General features: G+C 37.4%; 1 protein-coding gene and 1 long non-coding RNA gene across 2 annotated transcripts; both read left to right on the plus strand.

Annotated features, from left to right (window-relative positions):
* Positions 1–573: 573 nt before the first annotated feature.
* Positions 574–12,933, plus strand: LOC107643865 (E3 ubiquitin protein ligase RIE1). The gene is made up of 5 exons (XM_016347613.2): positions 574–1,475; positions 6,415–6,534; positions 7,213–7,345; positions 7,438–7,596; positions 12,342–12,933. The coding sequence occupies exons 1-5, from the start codon at positions 961–963 to the stop codon at positions 12,501–12,503; spliced, it is 1,089 nt and encodes a 362-aa protein (XP_016203099.1). The 5' UTR covers positions 574–960; the 3' UTR covers positions 12,504–12,933.
* Positions 12,934–18,050: 5,117 nt separating this feature from the next.
* On the plus strand, positions 18,051–18,548 carry LOC107643866 (uncharacterized). The gene is made up of 3 exons (XR_015883307.1): positions 18,051–18,175; positions 18,262–18,365; positions 18,484–18,548. It is a non-coding gene; the product is annotated as an uncharacterized LOC107643866 (long non-coding RNA).
* The last annotated feature ends 686 nt before the right edge of the window (positions 18,549–19,234 follow it).

Genomic DNA, 19,234 nt, shown 5'->3' on the forward strand with positions numbered 1-19,234 from the left:
ATTATTTTTTTTAAATTTAAGGATATTAATTATTCTATCTTTTTAATTTCTAACACATTAATTGCATATTTTTTTTTATTTTTATAGTCTAATTCTAACCACTTATTTTAATGGTTATATGAGCTGGTCAATAGATTACTGTATGCACAAGGTGGATTCAAACCCCCAACCACTTGCTTTAGCGAACAAGTGAGCTGACCACTCAACCAACTCAAGTTGGTTGGTATAAAATTATTTTAAATATTATTCATTATATATTATTTATAAAACTTGAATTTAAGATCTCTTATTTAAATTATAAATTATTTAATATTTTAATTAATTCCACTTCAATTATTTTTTACACATTTAATAATAAAAAAAATCAATACGCAGATCAGAGAGTATTAAATATTGATATATAAGTATATGTTTTTTGGGTGATTAGTTATACTAGTATATGGGAATGTAATATACTGTATTTACTATTTTAATTAATATATTTATTATTTTAACATAAATATATAAATAAAATAAGTAAAACTCTAAAAGGGTGATTATCTGTCCAATGTCCATATATAGTTATATACTGATAATAATCCACCACCGTTTCTTCCGGTTTCCTTTGACTCACCGAGTGAGCTGAAGTTCAAGATCTAACTTCTAAGCATTCCCAAAAGCCCAGCGCTTTCAACAACCGTTTCGACACTTACCAACCATTCAACGCCTCACTTACAAATCCTTTCTCCCCTAATCTCCTTTGTTCCTTTCCCCCTCTTTCGGCACTTCTCCTCTCTGGAATTATAATTCAGTGACCTAGACGCGCACACTACAAATTACTGTATCTTCAATTCCGCCTGGAAAGTGATTTCCCCCACAGTTCCAATATACGCTACTTCCGCTTCGCCTAAATATATAACAATTTCACTCCCATCTCTCCCTTTCAATTTGAATTATGCTATCCGTTTTCTCTCTCTAGCCATGTCATCACAGACAACCGCCAGGGAGGCAGCGGAGCCCCAGGCGCCACTCCTCCGCTCCCGCCACGGGAACTCTGATGCCTCCGCCGCGTCTCGGGCTCCAACCCTCGCGCTTCTGCTGGGCCGAGCCACGGGCCGCCGTGGCCCGTCCATGCTGGTCCGCGAGACTGCAGCGCGGGAGCTGGAGGAGCGGCGGGCCGACTGGGGATACTCGAAGCCGGTCGTGGCGCTCGACATGTCGTGGAACATGGCCTTCGTAGTGGTCTCAGCGGTGATGCTTGCGTGCACCTTGGATGAGCGGCCGAACACGCCGATCCGCCTGTGGATCTTCGGGTATGGGCTGCAGTGCCTGCTGCACGTGGTGCTGGTGTGGCTCGAGTACCGGCGCCGGAACCAAAGGAATTCGCGGCGTCAGCGAAGGACGAGTGGCATAGAAAGCGAGGATGCTGATAGCTTTGAGGATGCCAACGATAGTGACGATGATGATGTTGGTGATGGAAACTCTTCTCACTCCGGGTATGTTTAATTCGTTTGAATTTTATTTCACCGTTGAGGTTTGATTTTGACTTTTAGTAGCAATATTAAACTGATTATTTTATAGATTGGAATTTTCTTTTATTAAGATGTTTGTGTGCTAGTTTTGATTCCGTAAATTGAGATGCAAGGACCTTTTGGGGGAACATGAAAAAGACATAAGCTTTGGAGAAATGAGAATTTGTGTTGGGTATGATGGTTCGGGAATGAGCTAGTGGAATCACGTTTTTGAGAATTTAGTTTATTTTGATGGTATTCTAATTCGACATGGAAATGACAAATGAGAGAGAACAGGGAATGCACATGTTGGTATAGTACTTTAGTTGCTTTGTTCACTTGCCAAGCTTTTCTACTGGTCAACCTAGTTAAATTTTGGGGTTACGATCAAGCTCATTAAGTATGTTATGCTTTGGAATTAAGATAGCCAGATATGTAGTTCACGGGAATGACTTAGTGTGTATTTGATTGAAGTTTACACATGGGAGTTTGAATCAAATTGATTTTTCAATTTTGATTTTGATGAAAAATAAGTGTTAACATTTTATTTTAGATGAAAAATAAATATTTGGATTACATTACTCAAAATTATTTTTAGATGAAAAATTACTGAAAATGACATAAATTTAAATAACTTTTTTATATTATGTTAACATTTTATTTTAGATATTTAAATAAATCTTGTTAATCAATTTATATGTCCTATTTGTTTTTTTCTCTTGAGATTCATTGTTATTCATTATTCTATTAGGGAAAAAAATATAAATTTTAGATATATATGCATAAAGATGTCTCATCAAACAATATTATATTATCTTTGTCTTAAATTTTATATATATACATGAGAATGTTAGTTTTGTAATTTTTCAGTACTCTATTCTAGTACTTTTTTACATAGTACTTTTTTATGTATTACTCTGAATACTCTTTTTAGTACTCGTTTGGGTTATAAATTTTCACTACTTATGATTCTATTATTATTTATGGTTAGTTTTTTTTATTTAATTTGCTCTTTCTAATGGATCAATAATTCATATTATAAAAGAAAATAATAATAAACATAGTATACAAGAACCACATCTATAAAATTGTACAAAGCTAAAATAAAATGTTCCATACAAAAAAGAAACAAAGAACTGTAAATTGATAGAAGAAGAGGACTCATATACAAGAAACCATAAGAACTCCACAAAAAAAGACAATAACATGCATGGGACATCAGAGCACTAAAAAAACAACAAAAAAAAAGAAAAAAGCAACAGCATTCATCATATAAACAAAAGAAATACAATAAAAAATAAGTAAAAATCAAAACATGAAAGAAAGCATGATAAAAAAATTTGAAATATTTACCTTAGTAACTGAAACAAATCTGAGAGTTCTTGATGGAAAAAAATATTGGAACCACAGAGACCACGCAAAAACCAGATGTGAAGTAAGATTGTTCTTTATGCCTCTTTTTAAAGAAGGGAATGAAAGGCAAGATTGGTAGAAAGGAAATAAATTTTCTCAATTAATAGTTCAAAGGTAACAAGTAAGCAAAAGCTAAAACTTTTTGTTTGACGTGAACGTACAAAATCACATCTGTGTTCAGAGGAAAAAAAGTAGTCAAACAAAAAAATGAAGCGTTCGAGAAACTTGGACTTGCTTTTCTATGTTTTAAACACCAAACCAAACACACTCTTAGCAATACAGAGTACAGACACATTAGTGTGATCAAGTGACTGGATAGAGACAAATGGATTTGCTGCTGGAGATAGTGTGACGTGATTAGTTTGGTTGATCAAGATGAGTTAGGGGGCCATGAATAGTGAATTGAACGGGTTTCAATGGAGGTGGGCAGAGTAAGTAATTTTCTATCATGATAATGTGGAGAAAAAAGTGGTGCATAGCAACCTTTCATTGGTTAGAGTCATTTATGAAAAATTTATTTAATATCTTGGTATTTTAACCTATGAACGGCATCTATTTTTGTCAAATTTATCCTTTATTATTCATGGCTTCATAGTTTCTATGAATATTTGACTATTTGTTACGTGTGTGTTTTTTTAAGCCTACACCTAGTTGCATTTGATGAAAGTGAAGTTGGCAAAAATTCACCATACTTGTGATCTACCATAACATATGCATGTGATATGTCAGCACATCTTGTTTTTGTTCTATATGGTTTGGCGTGAGAAGATACATGTCAACACTAGCCACTAGCCACCTACACCAATTCAGGCAGGGTATGCAGCTGATGCCATTATATACATACTTTATGTAGAGCCCCATTTCATTAGCTTGTGTATGTTGTTGTTCAACAATGCCTTTTTGATGATGAGTACATGAGCAAATAAATCTATGAATAATGCCTAAATCTTACGGTAGGTAAGTGGGCAAACACACCCACCCCTGCAAAGAATGAGAGGGAATAGAATAGAAAAGATGAACAGAAAAGAAATCTGTATGAAGTTTTGAATAAATGTAATTTGTTTGATGGAGTGCAAAGCAACCATGGCCTAAAATGCATTTGAAAATGCCAACTGTTTTGTTAATATTTTTTGGTTCAATAAATAAGGATAAAGTTTTAGTAAAGAAGCATGTATACAACAACAAAAACAATAACATTAGTCTTGTCCCACTAGGTGGGGTCGACTACATGAATCAAACGACGCCATTGAGCTCTATCATGTATCATGTCAATAGAAAGACCGTTTACATGTAGATCTCGTTTGACCACCTCATGCTCTTAGGTCTTCCTCTGCCTTTCACCCTTTATCCACCTTCCATCTCATCCACCCTCCTGATTGGGTGTTCTGTCGGTCTTCTTCTCACATGTTCGAACCATCTGAGACGCAATTCTACCATCTTTTCCACAATAGATGCTACTCCAACTCTTTATCTCTTATATCTTCATTCTTTATTCTATCCAATTGGGTATGACCACTTATCAATCTCAACATCTTTATCTCTGCAACACTTAGTTTATGTTCGTACTTCCCTTTGGCCACCCAACACTCTGTACCATAAAGTATAGCCGGTCTGATAGCAGTGCGATAGAATTTACCTTGTAAGTTTTAAAGGCACTTTTTTGTCACATAAAAACCAGACGCATTCCGCCATTTTGACCAACCTGCTTGGATCCTATGATTTACATCCTGTTCAATCTATCTATTATCCTATATGATGCACTCAAGATACTTAAAATTCTTAACTTTCCGTAGGATGTTATCTCCAATCTTCACCTCTATATTAGGGTTTTTCCTTCGCAGGCTGAACTTACATTCCATATATTCCGTCTTGCTCCGGCTTATGCGTAGCCCAAACACTTCGAGAGCTTCTCTCCATAACTCCAACTTCTTATTTAGGTCTTCCGTTGACTCTCCCATAAGGACGATATCATCGGCAAAAAGCATGCACCATGGTACAGGCTCTTGAATATGCTCTGTGAGTATTTCCAAGATTAATGTGAAAATGTATGGACTTAAGGATGATCCCTAGTGTAATCCTATACTAATAGGAAATTCCTCTGTCACAGCATCTTGAGTCTTCACACTAGTTGTACCCCCATCATACATGTTTTTAAATGCACAAATATATGCGATCCTTACTCTCTTTTCTAAAACTTTCCATAAGATCTCCCTTGGCACCCTATCGTACGCTTTTTCCAAGTCAATAAACACTATATGTAGATCTTTTTTATTACTACGATACCTCTCTATCATCCTTCTTAGTAGGTATATCTCTTCAGTGTCAAGAAGCATGTATAGTATTGATAAAAAGGAGCATGCAATTAATCCCCTTGGATTTATCCTATGTATACAGTTTATACCCCAAACATCCAACATCTGTAATTCAATCCTCTCCCATAAAAATCCACTATTGTGTTTCACATGACCACTTGAAAATGTAAAATTTCCCCTTGAGAAAAACAATCTAAAGCACACGTGATGTCTTCCCCATTTTTCTTCATGGCAAAACTATGTTTGTAAAACTAGAAAGTAATCGCTGGTCTTGCCTAGACGACAAACCAAACAGATCCATAGTTGTTTTATTACAAGATTGCAGCCTGATTGCATATTCGCAATAGACATTTGACAACCTCCTGATGAGGGTGTACTAATATACACTTATTCATAATCTGCATGGTTTATAGGATTTGGGGTTTGCTAAGTACATTTATGCTGTGACGTAACTGTTGAAGCTGGAGCTGATATAGGAGTCCTTGCCAGTTGTTTTATTTTGTAGAGTAACTGAAGTGTGAAATGAAGTGTCATCCTTGTGTGTTTGAATTAATTGCAGCATATGATTGATTGAGAGGGGATCCATATGTTAATGGATTTTCACTGTTTTTGATCATGTGCAATGTTATTAATATATTTGGATTTTACAATGACTTTTGGTTTGTTTATTATTACTTACATATGATATATGATAGGATGAGTGTAATTATTGTCTGGTTGATCAAAGATAAATTTCTTCAATTTTAAATATAGGAGTGCAATACATTTTCAGTAGTTTCTTATGCAAACCATTGGAGCACGACATCAGAAAAGCTAGCTATTGTGATTGGAGTGTCCAAGACCTTATAAACCTCCCATCGGAATCCCATACTTGACTCAAGTCCCATACCTTGCAGTTGAATCCTAACATTTTCCCTCTTATATTAGGTTAATTAGTATTTGCATAGATTTCAGGTTTATGTTGTACCAGCATTAATTAATTAACATGTGATGGTAAAACTACTAACTATGCTGCTGAAGGATTTAACATGCTAGAGTAAACCTCAAAGGTTTCTTGGCATTGTGTAGACATGACATTGATTGTATTACTGTAGTATTGGTGGTTGAATAAGAATCTGTCTTATTGATATTATCATTTACTTGTTTGGATTGCATTAGGTAATTAAGATTTTCAGATATTTTGTTTATCTTCAAAGCAGATTCACAAAACGATGTGAGTCGTTTAATACGGGGATTTCATTCCTTTGGTGGATAGTGGGCTTTTACTGGGTTGTCTCTGGTGGTGATATACTTCTGCAAGATGCCCCACGCTTATACTGGTGAGTCTTGTTTGGTAACTTTTTGAGTAAGAATAATATTTTTATGATCGTTCTAATGTCTTGATATTCTATAATTTCTATCTACTAAAAATTCAATGGTTTGATATTCTCATATGATTAACATGTGGATTCACAGACATACAAGTGATAAATAAGATTTTTTTGTTTTTATTTTATGCTTAACACATTACTTCTATGTGCCAAGAGATATATTTTAATCTGAAATGCAGATAGAAGAACCTGGTTTTTATTAAAGATTTGTGGGAAAAATCCTTTGTGGTATATTAGGAATCAGTCATTCCTTTTGATATTGATTTGTGATTTTTAATATAGTCATTAAACCTTGACAAGTTAAACAAGGTCAAATGGATATTGTTCACTTCTCTGGAGGGATTTCTATTTTCTGCTGTGCATATCTTCAATTTGGTCCTCCATTTATTAAACTATCAATTATGGTCTGATGTGGGGCTTAAAAGGATGAAACTAATGACATGGCATTAACTACCGTTTACCTACCAATTTGATGCTGCTAATACAGGGAAGTTAATCAATTTCTGTTCCTTTGGAGGACCGAAAGGAACTTCTCCGTTATTTCTTTCTATTTCATAGACTGCGTGATGAATTCTGTGTAGGTTGTTCATAATGATGTAAGGATATATTTGTTTTTGAATTTTACAGGTTGGCTGTTGTGTTTTTGGCATTTGACGTCTTCTTTGCTATCTTTTGTGTTGTTTTGGCATGCTTAATTGGCATTGCCCTCTGTTGTTGTTTGCCTTGCATCATTGCTATTCTCTATGCTGTTGCAGGACAGGTATGAACAAAATTCTTTGACACTGACTGGCAGAAAATTTTAAATTTGTGTGTGTTCTAATTTTTCTAATGGTCTTATTTTGGGATACATAGGAAGGTGCGTCAGAAGCAGATCTCAGTATAATTCCAAAATACAGATTTGAAATTTTAAGCAATGAGGAAAAGCCTACTGGGGGAGCTGGAAGAATGGTTCCCATTGAAACCAGTAGTGGATATGTTGCAAACGAACGGACACTTTTGCCTGAGGATGCGGTATGTTTACTGAAACACTATTATTAATTCATATTTGTCTTGTGTAGTTCAGATTATGACTTGTGAAAAAGAAATGGAAGGTTCTATAAGTTTTTTTATGTTTATGAATATGCATAAAGATCTTTGCATAAGTGCTATGTTTTTATGTCAGTTTGGTTACCTGAAAAGGAGAAAATCAATAAATTATATGTCCTCATTTGAATGCTGACTTTGGAATTGCCAACATCATATAGTAGGTTTGAAATCTTATTTCATTTTGATTTTTTTGAGGGGAATATGTAGTTGTGTATTCCCCTTCCAAAATGAATTTATTAAGAGTTTTGAGAGGAGAGAATTCAGATAGACAGAGAAGTTTAAGAAATGTGTAATGTGTATTATGACTGAGTTTATGTAAGGTTCTCTGGTATCACCGAAGGATAGAGAGAGTGTAGAAAAGCAGTAGTATGAATAGTCACGAATAACAAGAATAGAAGTAGTGTGAGGAATCACTGGAGAGGAAGTATCAATGTGATAGTCCCAAACCAGTGAATAAGTATATTGAGTAAGGGTGTATGACTGTAACAGAAATGATGTTTGGCATTTGAGAGGCCAATTCTCTCCACAATTCTCACTTTAGTCTTTTCCTACCTAAAACCAATGCTCCTCACTTCCTATTTATATCTCTCTCCTCCTATATGTATATTTAAAAGGAGTAATTTCTCTATGTTGCCGCTGAACTTCTTGGCTGTCGGAGTTTGTCACAGTTTAGCACTGAGCTATGCTTAAATACAAGGATGTAAATAATCCTTTCTATCTATAGTTAGTTATGACAGCTGTTAGGTAGTTAGTCTGTCCTATTCTAGCTGGCTCAGCGGTAATAACTAACAGCATCTAATATCTTCTCTTTAGGCTTTACTATCACTTATATAAGTCACTCTTATGCCCCCTGAAATTGGGCTCTCTACATCTCCAAAAATCTGTTACAAGTAGTTTATTACTTAAGCTCAAAAACTTTGTTTAAGACACTGCCTTCCATTACTCTCTCTCTCACAAAGAAGATTAAATTTCATGTGTTTTGTCCTATTGTGCAAAAACGGAATGTGTGCTAACATAATAGCACTGAGATTATCACAATACACCACCAGCCTTGTAGCAGGAACACTAAAGACGGAATCCGTATCAATTCTGTGGTGAGATCAACCATACTCCTGTATTTTGCCTAGGTACTCAATCCTGCCACTGTCGTTTGCTTCCAGGATCACCACAAAATAATGTTTGGTCCTCAGTATACTCATGCACCAGATGCTGACCTCCTACCAATCACATTGTTGCCTAATCTGCATCGCAATACCTTCTTAAATTCAGATGTTTGAGATCTATCCCTGATCTAAGTGTAATGCCTGGACCTCAAGTGCCAACTAGGTATCTCAAAATCCTATTCACTTCCAATGGTTTTCCTGTGACAAGCTTTGTTCACACTAAAAAGATATCTGAGACCTAGTGACTGTCTCGTATTATAAGGGACCCACAATAGACCCATATAAGGTGGGATCACTGCCATTATGAGACAATTTGAGGCTTGAAGCCATTAGTGTGGAAATATCCTTTGCCTTTTCCGTATTGCTCCTTTGGATAGGTAGCCAAAATGTACTTCTGCCGAGACAGAAATAGTCAGCCATCTTGGAGTCTTTAAACTTCAATTCCCCAAAAGTAGTGTAGGGCATCTAAATCATTGAGTACAAAAATTGTTGTACAAAGTAGCAATGAGCCTTTGATTGTCAGAGAGAGAGGAGCCATTGATGATTATATCATCCATGTACACTAGGATGCAAGTGACAAGAGAGGGAGAGGTCACATGTAGCACTATTGAACCCCAAATTCCTTCGAGAAGCTTTGAGTGTCTCAAACTATGCCTAAGGAGCCTATTTTAACCCAGAAAAGTTCATTTAGAAAAGTGTAAAGCAAATTCATTTATTTTTTATTTTTTTACTTTTTATGTTTTAGAAAAGCGAAGCAAACACAACCGAAGACCTTAAACTGTGAGTAATCCAGCTTCTTGTTAAACAATCACTCAGGAGAGGGGCATTGTCGTGTGCAGGGTGGCAGTCTATTTATTGTGTGTGCTAGTAATGGCCACAGGCTCATCGTAAAATGGTAGAGGCTTTAGGGCATGTGCTAGCTAAGTGAAGGTAGTTTGTTACATACCTTGGAGTTGTAACAGAGGAAGGAGAACCTTCTTAGGGTTCCATTACTAAGAGAGGGAAATATACCTATGACATATAGCTAGAGCAGAAGGGAAAAGAGAGTGAAAGAGACTAAGGAGGAGCCTATTGACGTAACAGAATTACCACATGGCGAGGATAGTGGGAAACGTGTAAGATCCAATCATTCTGATAGTGATGAGATATGAAAGAGGGGGATATAAAACCCCGATTGGTTAGTAAATACATAAAAGACAATATTTTTTACTTGTTTGGTAAGTAAGTACATAAAAGAACATACAAATATGTCATATCAATGTGACAATATTACCCTTATGCAAACCACCACCACCACTTCATCACCACCATCTCAACCCAAATCACCACCTTAAAAACTCTTAGCCTAATCTCAAATTCAATCAAACAAATTAAAACAACACAAATCATTCTAAAAAACATTAATCAATAAATTAATAAAAAATATATAAATATATTTTTATTATTTTTAAAGAAAAAGAAAACCAGAACTAGAGGGAGCAGCGACAGGGAAGAAAGGAGGAGGTGGAGGAAGACAACATCAGGAAGAGAGGAAGAGGTGGAGGAAGATGACATCATGAAGAGTAGCTAAGCTAGAGGAAGATGACATCAGGAGGCAGTTGCGGAGGCTCAGCCAGATCGAGAGAGGGAGAGGGAGGCACGACACATCTGGAAGGTTGGAGTGAAGGCAGATCAAGAAAGGGGAAGGCAACAGATCTGGAAGGCAAAGGCAGACTAAGGTGAAAAGAAGAGAGGAGGTGAAGATGGAGTAAAGGCAGCAACGACGAAGGCGAAGAGGAGCGGTGACAGTATAGGCATAAGGGAGAGAGGGAGGAGGTGGGAGTGAGGGAGAGGGGAGAAGAACAAACTGGAAATATAGGGACAAATGTGGAAGGACACTGAAACATGTATTTTGTATGCATTGTGTGTTAGCATGTCTATAAAAGTTTTGTCTCAGCAAACAAACAGTGGACATGTGCCACAGTGTCCATGACTCTGCCAAACATGGATACTATCGAACACTACCTAAGGATTTTAGTGTGGATGAAGGAGGGGCTAAAACTGGGAGTGGGGGTAACTGAGCTGAAGCTGCTGTGGCTAAAACTAGTGTGACGGTGGGCCATAAAGCTCATGGGGTATGGAAATTGTCTAATGAGGAATGGGTTGAGATGCAGAAGAAAAGGTTGTGCTTTAGCTGCAGTGACAAATTGGGCCCATAATGCACTTGCCAACTCAAGACACCATCAGGTGTTTGTTGTTGGTAGAAGGAGAGGAGAGGCAATTGGAGGAGGAAGAGGAAGACTTGGGACCTGTGTTAGAGGAGGTGGATGTTAAAGAAATGATGCTTCACTTTTCCTCTTATAGTATTGACGATTAACCACAATTTGGGGCAGGAGGTACTAGTTCTAGTAGATTCAGGGGATGAAGCTAACTTCATTCCCACAAGGTAGCAAAGAAGTTTTATCTTACCATGAGAAGGTTAAGACTTTTTAGAGTGGAATTAGGGCATGGTTCCATAGAGAAAGGGGGTAGGCAGATGTGAAGATGTGGTGGTGATGGTGCAGGGAATCCCAACCCAACAATTTTTTTTGTCGAGTTAGTGGAGGTTGGAACTATTTCAACATGCTGGTTGGGTGGCAAGTTTGGGGAAATATGAAGGGAAACATACATGGATGGCTCTTAAGTCATGGAGGGAAGGAGTTTTCATTGGAACGGAGATCCCACCTAGAGTAGGAGTAAGGCTATGTGGAAAGCAGCTCTGAGTGCCCTTAAAATCCAAGAGAGCTATCTTATAACATCATTTCAGACTTAAGTTCCCAATGATGAGGCCCTGATTCTGTCGCATTAAGTGCAGCAGCTACTGCAGCTATTGGATGACTTATTCCAAGTCCCAGAAGGACTCCTTCCAACTCATGAGCATGGCCATGCTATTGTTCTTGAAGAGGGTGTCAATATTCCTCGAATTTGCCCATATAGGTAACCCCTGCCATCCGAAAAAATGATATAGAAAAGATAGTTGATGGATGCTAAAATCTGTGTTACAAGGGCTAGTACAAGTCCTTTTTAGACCTGTTATTTTAGTTAAAGAAAAATGATTATAGATGGAGGTTCAGTTGATGATAGGGCTTTGAACAAAATCACAATATTGGAGTTTCTAATTCTGGTTATTTGTGAATTGTTGGATTAGATTGGTGGGGCTCAAATTTTCTCCAACCTAGATTTAAAATCTGGATATCATCATATTTGAATGAACGAAGAACACACTCCCAAGACGAAATTTCGGACTCATGAGGGGCAGTATTAATTCTGAGCCCTGATGAACATGGTGCTAAGAGGAACTTTGTTGAAGATGTTGCCCTGAACTCTTCGGTTTTTACGTTTACCATACCATAAATTGTCTCTCTGGAAAAAAAGAAAAATCGCTTAACATAGAATTGAGCATTTCATTCATCAATATAAAGAAACATAGTCTGCTAAGGTTTAACACTATTTTCAGTTGAGTTTATTTATGCTTGTTTTGTTTTCCAGGAATGTTGCATATGCCTTTGTCCTTACGAGGATGGAACAGAGCTCCATGCTCTTCCGTGCAATCATCATTTTCATTCTTTATGCATAGTGAAATGGCTAAAGATGAATGCAACTTGTCCTCTTTGCAAGTACAATATTCTCAAAGGAAATGAACAAGTGTGATGAAAAGTAAAAGCCCTACTCTGTTTCCACGGCTGTTGTCTATATGTATACATAATTGCCGGAGACGAAATCGTTGACCTCCCCCGTTGCGCGGCTGTGATCATTGTTCTGGTGTAATGGTTCTGTAAAGGTTTATGAAAGCACAGCAATGTAGGGCATTTATATATGTATAAGCTAGCAAATTTGGTGAATCTAGTGTCATCTGTTAGGTCATTTGAAAGTTGTCCTCTGTCTAATTTGTTCGTATGGGAGCAATGGAAATGAGGCGGTAGTTTGAAGTTATCCTTAGTGTATCTTGTGGAACGTTGGTTAGTTTTCTGGCAAAAGAATCCTTCATTAAGAAATCCTTCATTTGCTACAGGTTGTGAATAACGTCTTCACTGCATTAAGAAATTAAGTTATTTTATCTTATTGAAGTTTTTATCATCAATGCATGGGATGGTCTATTTTTTTTTTTTTTTTAATTACAAGAAGAGTACATGAAGGTTTACTTTAACATATTCATATAGAAATGCAAGGGAAAGACAACGTATATGAAAGTGACACTATTCAAATAAGAGTGGTTTATCACTTTCTTAAGTAGGCAAAAATTTAAATGAAATGTTATTTCACCAACAAAATATTGTTTTTGCCAACTGCCAACCAAGATACGCATACATACGCTAACATACAATGTCTGATTTGCCCTTTGTGGTGGAGAGCGAAGTAACCCGGAGTTAAATCCCAAAATGGTCTCTGAGATTGGTGTCATGTACTAAAATTGTCTTTGAGATTCTAATTGCACCAATTACATCCTTGCGATTGAAAAAAAATTGCACCATATTAGTCCCTGACCCATTTTCTATTAACGACGTGATGACATGGCATGATGATGTGGACTGTAAGTGACACGTGTCACTTCATGATTTGGCCACGTGTAATGATGTGATGATGTGGTGACTAGTGACATGTGGCATGCTGACGTGGATGGTTGTGCCACGTGTCACAATGTTATTTGGCCACATGCCTGTTTGTGCCACATGTCGCAATAGTATTCATCCACGTGTCATCTATTATGTCATCGTTGTATATACACCAAATTAGTCCCTCATTTTGCATTAAGTGACTCATTTTAGTCCTTGAAATTGAATGTGTGCACCAAACTAGTCCCTTAACCAATTTTTTCTCATTTTTTTAAAATTTAAAATTTTAATATCTTGGATACACTAATTTCAATTCTATTTTTTCATATATCGTTTAAATACAAGTGCTTTCATAAAAATTTTTAAGATTGTAGTTTTAATTATATAATTTTTTAATAATTTAACATTGGTAAATTTTGTAATATATAAGTATGTTATTATAAAAAAAATAATTATATGATTGATTAGACACATTTTTTTTTCATAAAAAATGTGTTTTTAACAAGAAATTAATAATTAAAATAAACATTTTTTTTCTTATGAAATACACGTTTTCGTTATGTGCAAATGAGCTAGATCGAAGGCACTTCAAGCACCCTCACTACCATCTTTGATCTCTGCAGTCTAGACGAAAGAGGTCGGAGATGGTAATGAGGGAAGGTTGAAATGTCTTCACGTCAACTCCAAGACGGCGGTTATTAGGGGTATTCGCAAGAAAAAAATATTTTATAAAAGTACTGAAAGAGGTCGGAGATGGTAGTGAAGGTGCTTGAAAAGCCTTCACGTCAACTCCAAGTCGGCGGTTAGGGTATTGCAAGAGAAAAAATATTTTATAAAAACACTTTTATTTGAAGAACATGTGAAAAAATAGAATTAAAATTAATGCATTCAAAAATATTGAGAATTTTGAATTTATAGAAAAAAAATGAGAAAAAACTGGTGAAAGGACTAGTTTGGTGCACGACATTCAATTTCAGGGACTAAAATGAGTCACTTAATGCAAAGTGAGGGACTAATTTGGTGCATCTACAACGATGACATAATGGATGACACATGGACGAATACTGTTGCGACACGTGGCACAAACGGACAAGTGGCACAACCATCCACGTCAGCATGCCGCGTGTCACTAGTAACCACATCATCATACCATTACACGTGGCCAAATCATGAAGCGGCACGTGCCACTTACAATCCACGTCATCATGCCATGTCATCATGTCGTTAATGGAATATGAGTCAGGGACTAATATGGTGCACTTTTTTCAATCTAAGGAATGTAATTAGTGCAATTGGAATCTCAAGGACGATTTTAGTGCATGACGCCAATCTTAGGGACCATTTTGGGATTTAACTCAAGTAACCCGTGCCTATCCCGTTGGATTGAAACTCCCTCTCTCTCTCTCTCTCTCTCTCTCTCTCTCTCAATGTTGCGACTTGCGTCATTGTTCAAAAAAGAATTCAAAAGCTTTTAATGTTAATTGCCGACCCTAAACCGTCTCAAATCACAACTAATCACCTTTGCTTCCTCCGGGTCGTGTAGACAGTGATCGGAGTTTGGTTTGACTTTCCTGTTTTTGCATTGCTGTCAGGTTGTCTGTGATACTGTCCACGGGCCGTAAGAGAGTTTGTTGAAGGATTCCACGGGGTTGTGAAAGTATCTTTGTTGCTGTTGCCAACTGGTCGGTGAAGTGTCCACGGGATTTGCTGTGTGAGTGTCCACAGCCTGCGAGAAAACTTTGTTGAGGGAATACACGGGCCGTGAATAAGGGGTCAAGCATCAACATTGGCCGTGCAAGAGCTTCTGCGACTAGAAGATTGTTGGTGGTTAATGGTATGTTTTTTTTTGTAGAAGTTTCAAGTTTTGGTGGATTGTTGTTTACACATGGCACCAAAAAAACATATTCAGAGGAATGATGACGGAAGAGGTAAATGTATTTTTTTCCCAACAGGCTGGATTATTGCTTCAACTTTTGGATTGATTTTACTAGAAAAATTTTTAAAGCAATTCATTTTTCATTATGTGGAATGCAGATGGGTAAAGTAGTTTTGTTTCATCTCATGATTCAGGGCATTTAGAGGAAGCTGCAGGAAGTAAGCATGCAGAGGTGAGTAAAAGTCTCAATTACATAACACTGTATTTGCATTTTTTGCATGATGTGGTGTTGATAAATTTCTTTAGTTATTAGTACACGTTGATGACTAGGTGCTTCCCACTTCGGATGATACTGGTGAACAATAATCTGAGCACCAAGCAGAGGGATGTTGTGAAAGAAATGGGATTTGATGCCATGCTTTCTCTAGATGTCAAAAGAATGGATCTGTAGTTATTACTCCACATTGTGGAGTCTTTTATCTGCCGAAAAATGTGCATCGAAACCAAGTCATTCACAATCCCGGTCAGAGTTGGTGATGTTTATCAAGTTTTTGGCTTTTCACGTGAGGGTAAGAATTTCTTTTTGCTATATGAATTTTGTTATTTGGAGTCATATAATAGGATAGCTGTGAAATGTTCTTTTGGCGTTTAAGAGCATGACATCTTTGTTGTGGATCGACATGTCCTGTTGTTCCAAAATTCAAACACTTGAACCCGACAGAGAAGGCTGAGTTGCAAGAGTTTAAGCATCTTGATATTCCTATTCTAGGCCAGATCATACAGGAAGCAGGGGTGGATGATCGGTGGAGCCGTGCTTATTTGTTGTATACACTTGGAGCCTTTCTGTGCCCGACAAACAGGAACAAGCCAAGCACCGAATTTTTGGGAGCTTTGCTGCACGTTAGGAGGTGTAGAAGTTATAACTGGAGCTTCTTAATTCACGGCTAGTTGATGGAAGCCATGTGTAGTTATCGGAGGAGGTCTCTAAAGCCCAGCTCCAAAGGAGGATGCTTGTACCTGTTGTTGGTAAGCAGATTTTTGTCTATCGAAGACATTGTTAGTTCTTTGTTGGGCGCTTCATATAGATGTAACAGTTAACCGTGTTTTTGAAAAGTGTTTTTTCGTTGCAAATTTTTGCAAAAGATTCTATGATTGCAGGGGCAAAGTTTCGGGGCAACAAATAGTGGAGTTGAGTTCCCACTTCTATCTTTTTGGAACAAGCTGATGAGAGAACAGATACATGCTGATAAGTTGCTCTTACGGTGAGCATTCTTGAGTTCCTTTCACTCCATTAAAGTCCATAATTGCCTTTACCAATAAGTTGGCCGGATAAAACAAAGTGTCAATAAATGGCAGTTGTATGTTGATTGTAGGGATTCTTGTTTCCGATTGGTGAGGATGCTGAGTCTGTCTTCTTCGTCCCCTCGAAGTGAAAGAATCCGGTAGGATAAAAACTACTTCTGCCATACATATTTATGGTGAATGAAGTATGTATTAAAGTGTGCAGTTATTTTTGTTTTAGCTGATCGGTCGTTTTGCCGAAGATGAGTATTGCATCTTTAAGGAGAAGATAAGCAGGCTGATGCAGGAGGATGCTAAGTTTGGAGGCCCTGTTGTTAGTAGGGGATTCAATTGGCCAAGGAGGTCTGTTGTCCAGAACAAGGTGAGCGAAGATGGTAAGGAGGATGATGTACATGTGAAGGATGTTGAGGTTATGAGGGGTAAGGGTCAGAAGAAAATCGACGTGGACCCCAAAAAGAGTGATAAGGAGACTGAAGATGATGACAGTAACAATCATTCTGAGGACAGTGATAATGGTCCTAGGGAGGGTAAAATGGCTGCTCAGGACAGTGGAAAGAATGTTGCATCTGACGATGATAGAAGCTCTGTATCTAGCTTAGAAGGTGATGATCTACCAGACGTTTCTATGGCTAATAAAAAAGTAGGTGACTCAGGTGATGATCAAGGATTGTCGCCCATTGCAATGGGAGCCGCCCCTGTGTCATAGGAGTTGGTTGTCTACGAGGCCCCAAATCGTTTTCTAGATGAGTTGAGAGAGAAGGTTTATCTATAATGTGTTACCATAAATGATGGTTCGTCAGTCATGATGCTTGAACATTCTAAGTATGTTTATATTTCTTGCATTTTCGTTAATCATGATTAAACCTATAGGAGACATGTTGGAAAACTTAATTCAGATGAGATCCAATTAGTTAAAGAGTCTTTGCTTGCTTTTGTTAGGGTGATTGCGATTGGGTTTGACCACCACTTGCCTCGGACAGATACCACAAGTGCAAAACTTGGACTTTGGATAAGCAACCATGTATGTATTGTTTAAATAATTTGTTTTGTCTCGTTATTGCATGCCATCCCACTGTAATAGTGTCTTCTGCATTGTCAGCTTATGCATTTTGTCATTGAGGTTCCTAATGCTGAAGGTGCGGACGATCAATTGGAAGAATGTGTTTGCCTCAGCCCGTACATGATGGTAATCGTTGCCCGAAACTACATTGTTCCAATTATTTATTCGTATCATTAATTTCGATGTTTGACTTAAAAAATTTGGGTGTTTAGTTGCATCTGATCTTAGACACTATTAGTCAGGGAAGTACTGACCGCTTCAGGGACTGAAAGACCATTCTTACTTTAGGCACATTCGGATAGCGAACAAAAATCTGGTAAAAGCACCAAAATTTTCGTTGTTTTATGCATTGTTACACTACTTCTGTATGGATCGTGTAATGAGTATTTGTTGGTAGATTATGGGACCCTTCTTGAGGAACGAGCATTGGTGGGCTTATGCACTTGATCGTAAGAATAAAATAGTCTACGTGATTAACTCCATACGCCGAAGGTGCCTGACTTTTTAAAGGAAGTAACTAGACTCCCTGGTGGTGAGTACGATATTTGAACTTTGTCAACTACAACACTTGTTAGGTTAATCTCTATTTGTGTTACGATTGTGCTTGACTACATGCAGTTGAGAAGGCAGGAACAGATCATCTCTTTGGTAGACTCTGGCCACGTTCCTACTGATTATGGACTTCATTGCATTTATACCCTTGTACCAAGGCAACACAACAGGTGATCCAATACATTTTGTCAAACATGTTTTTTGTAGGTAGTTTGTATAATCTGACCATTTTTGGTGGTACAAAGAGGAGGCCTAGATGATGCTTACCCCTGTGTACTCATTATTCAGTGATGACTGTGGAGCTTTTGTGTACAAGTACCTTCAACACTGCCCACCTGAAACCTTATTGCCGGGTTACAACTAGGTTAGGACACCGTCATTTTGTTGAGCTTCATTATGATTAGAACTGTTGTTGATGTCGAATTTTGGTGACAAACCTCGAACTCAACTACAACATTGTGCTTTTTTAATTTTTCATCTCCCATTTTTCCAGGAGCAAGTTCTGACTTTCCAAAAAGATCTCCTCCTATCCTACAGTCTGAGTGGGTTAAACACTAACCAGGATGTACTCCTTGGGCATGTGGAGGAGTACTTTCATGTGGCCTGTTCAAAAGGAATATTCATTTAAGTCCCCCTTAAAGTGCATGTCAACCAGTCGGGGATAGCCGCTCGCATAAAGAATAGGGCGAGACAAAGTAACATCAGACGGAAGTTAGATCCCAACTCGCTGGGTTTGGTGTCTTCGACGAAGGAAAAACCCCCTCCCAGGAGGTATAAGTAAAGTTGTTTTATCTTGTGCTCTCTGCTACACTCACAGTGTTATGATGATAGAGTCACCATGTATAGTAACATTGTCTTTTGAATATTTCATGAACTTCGATGTAAGTTACAAGGTATTTAGTCAATGTATATATCACGAACCCTTTTTCTCTGATCAGTGTCATCCATGACGAGGCATAAGAGATCTAGTCTGTTTGAATTGTTTTAGATTGAAATCGAACAGGTTGGAAAATATCCTGTAAACTGGAACAATTCATTT

Source organism: Arachis ipaensis, chromosome B5 (assembly GCF_059453495.1).
Source record: "Arachis ipaensis isolate K30076 ecotype BB chromosome B5, ASM5945349v1, whole genome shotgun sequence".
In the NCBI taxonomy this organism is placed as follows: Eukaryota; Viridiplantae; Streptophyta; class Magnoliopsida; order Fabales; family Fabaceae; genus Arachis; species Arachis ipaensis.

Coding starts and splice junctions, on each gene's coding strand:
- LOC107643865 (XM_016347613.2), top strand. CDS start 961: ATGTCATCACAGACAACCGCCAGGGAGGCAGCGGAGCCCCAGGCGCCA. Junction 1,476..6,414: donor GGAAACTCTTCTCACTCCGG/GTATGTTTAATT, acceptor TCTTCAAAGCAG/ATTCACAAAACGATGTGAGT. Junction 7,346..7,437: donor TCTATGCTGTTGCAGGACAG/GTATGAACAAAA, acceptor TGGGATACATAG/GAAGGTGCGTCAGAAGCAGA.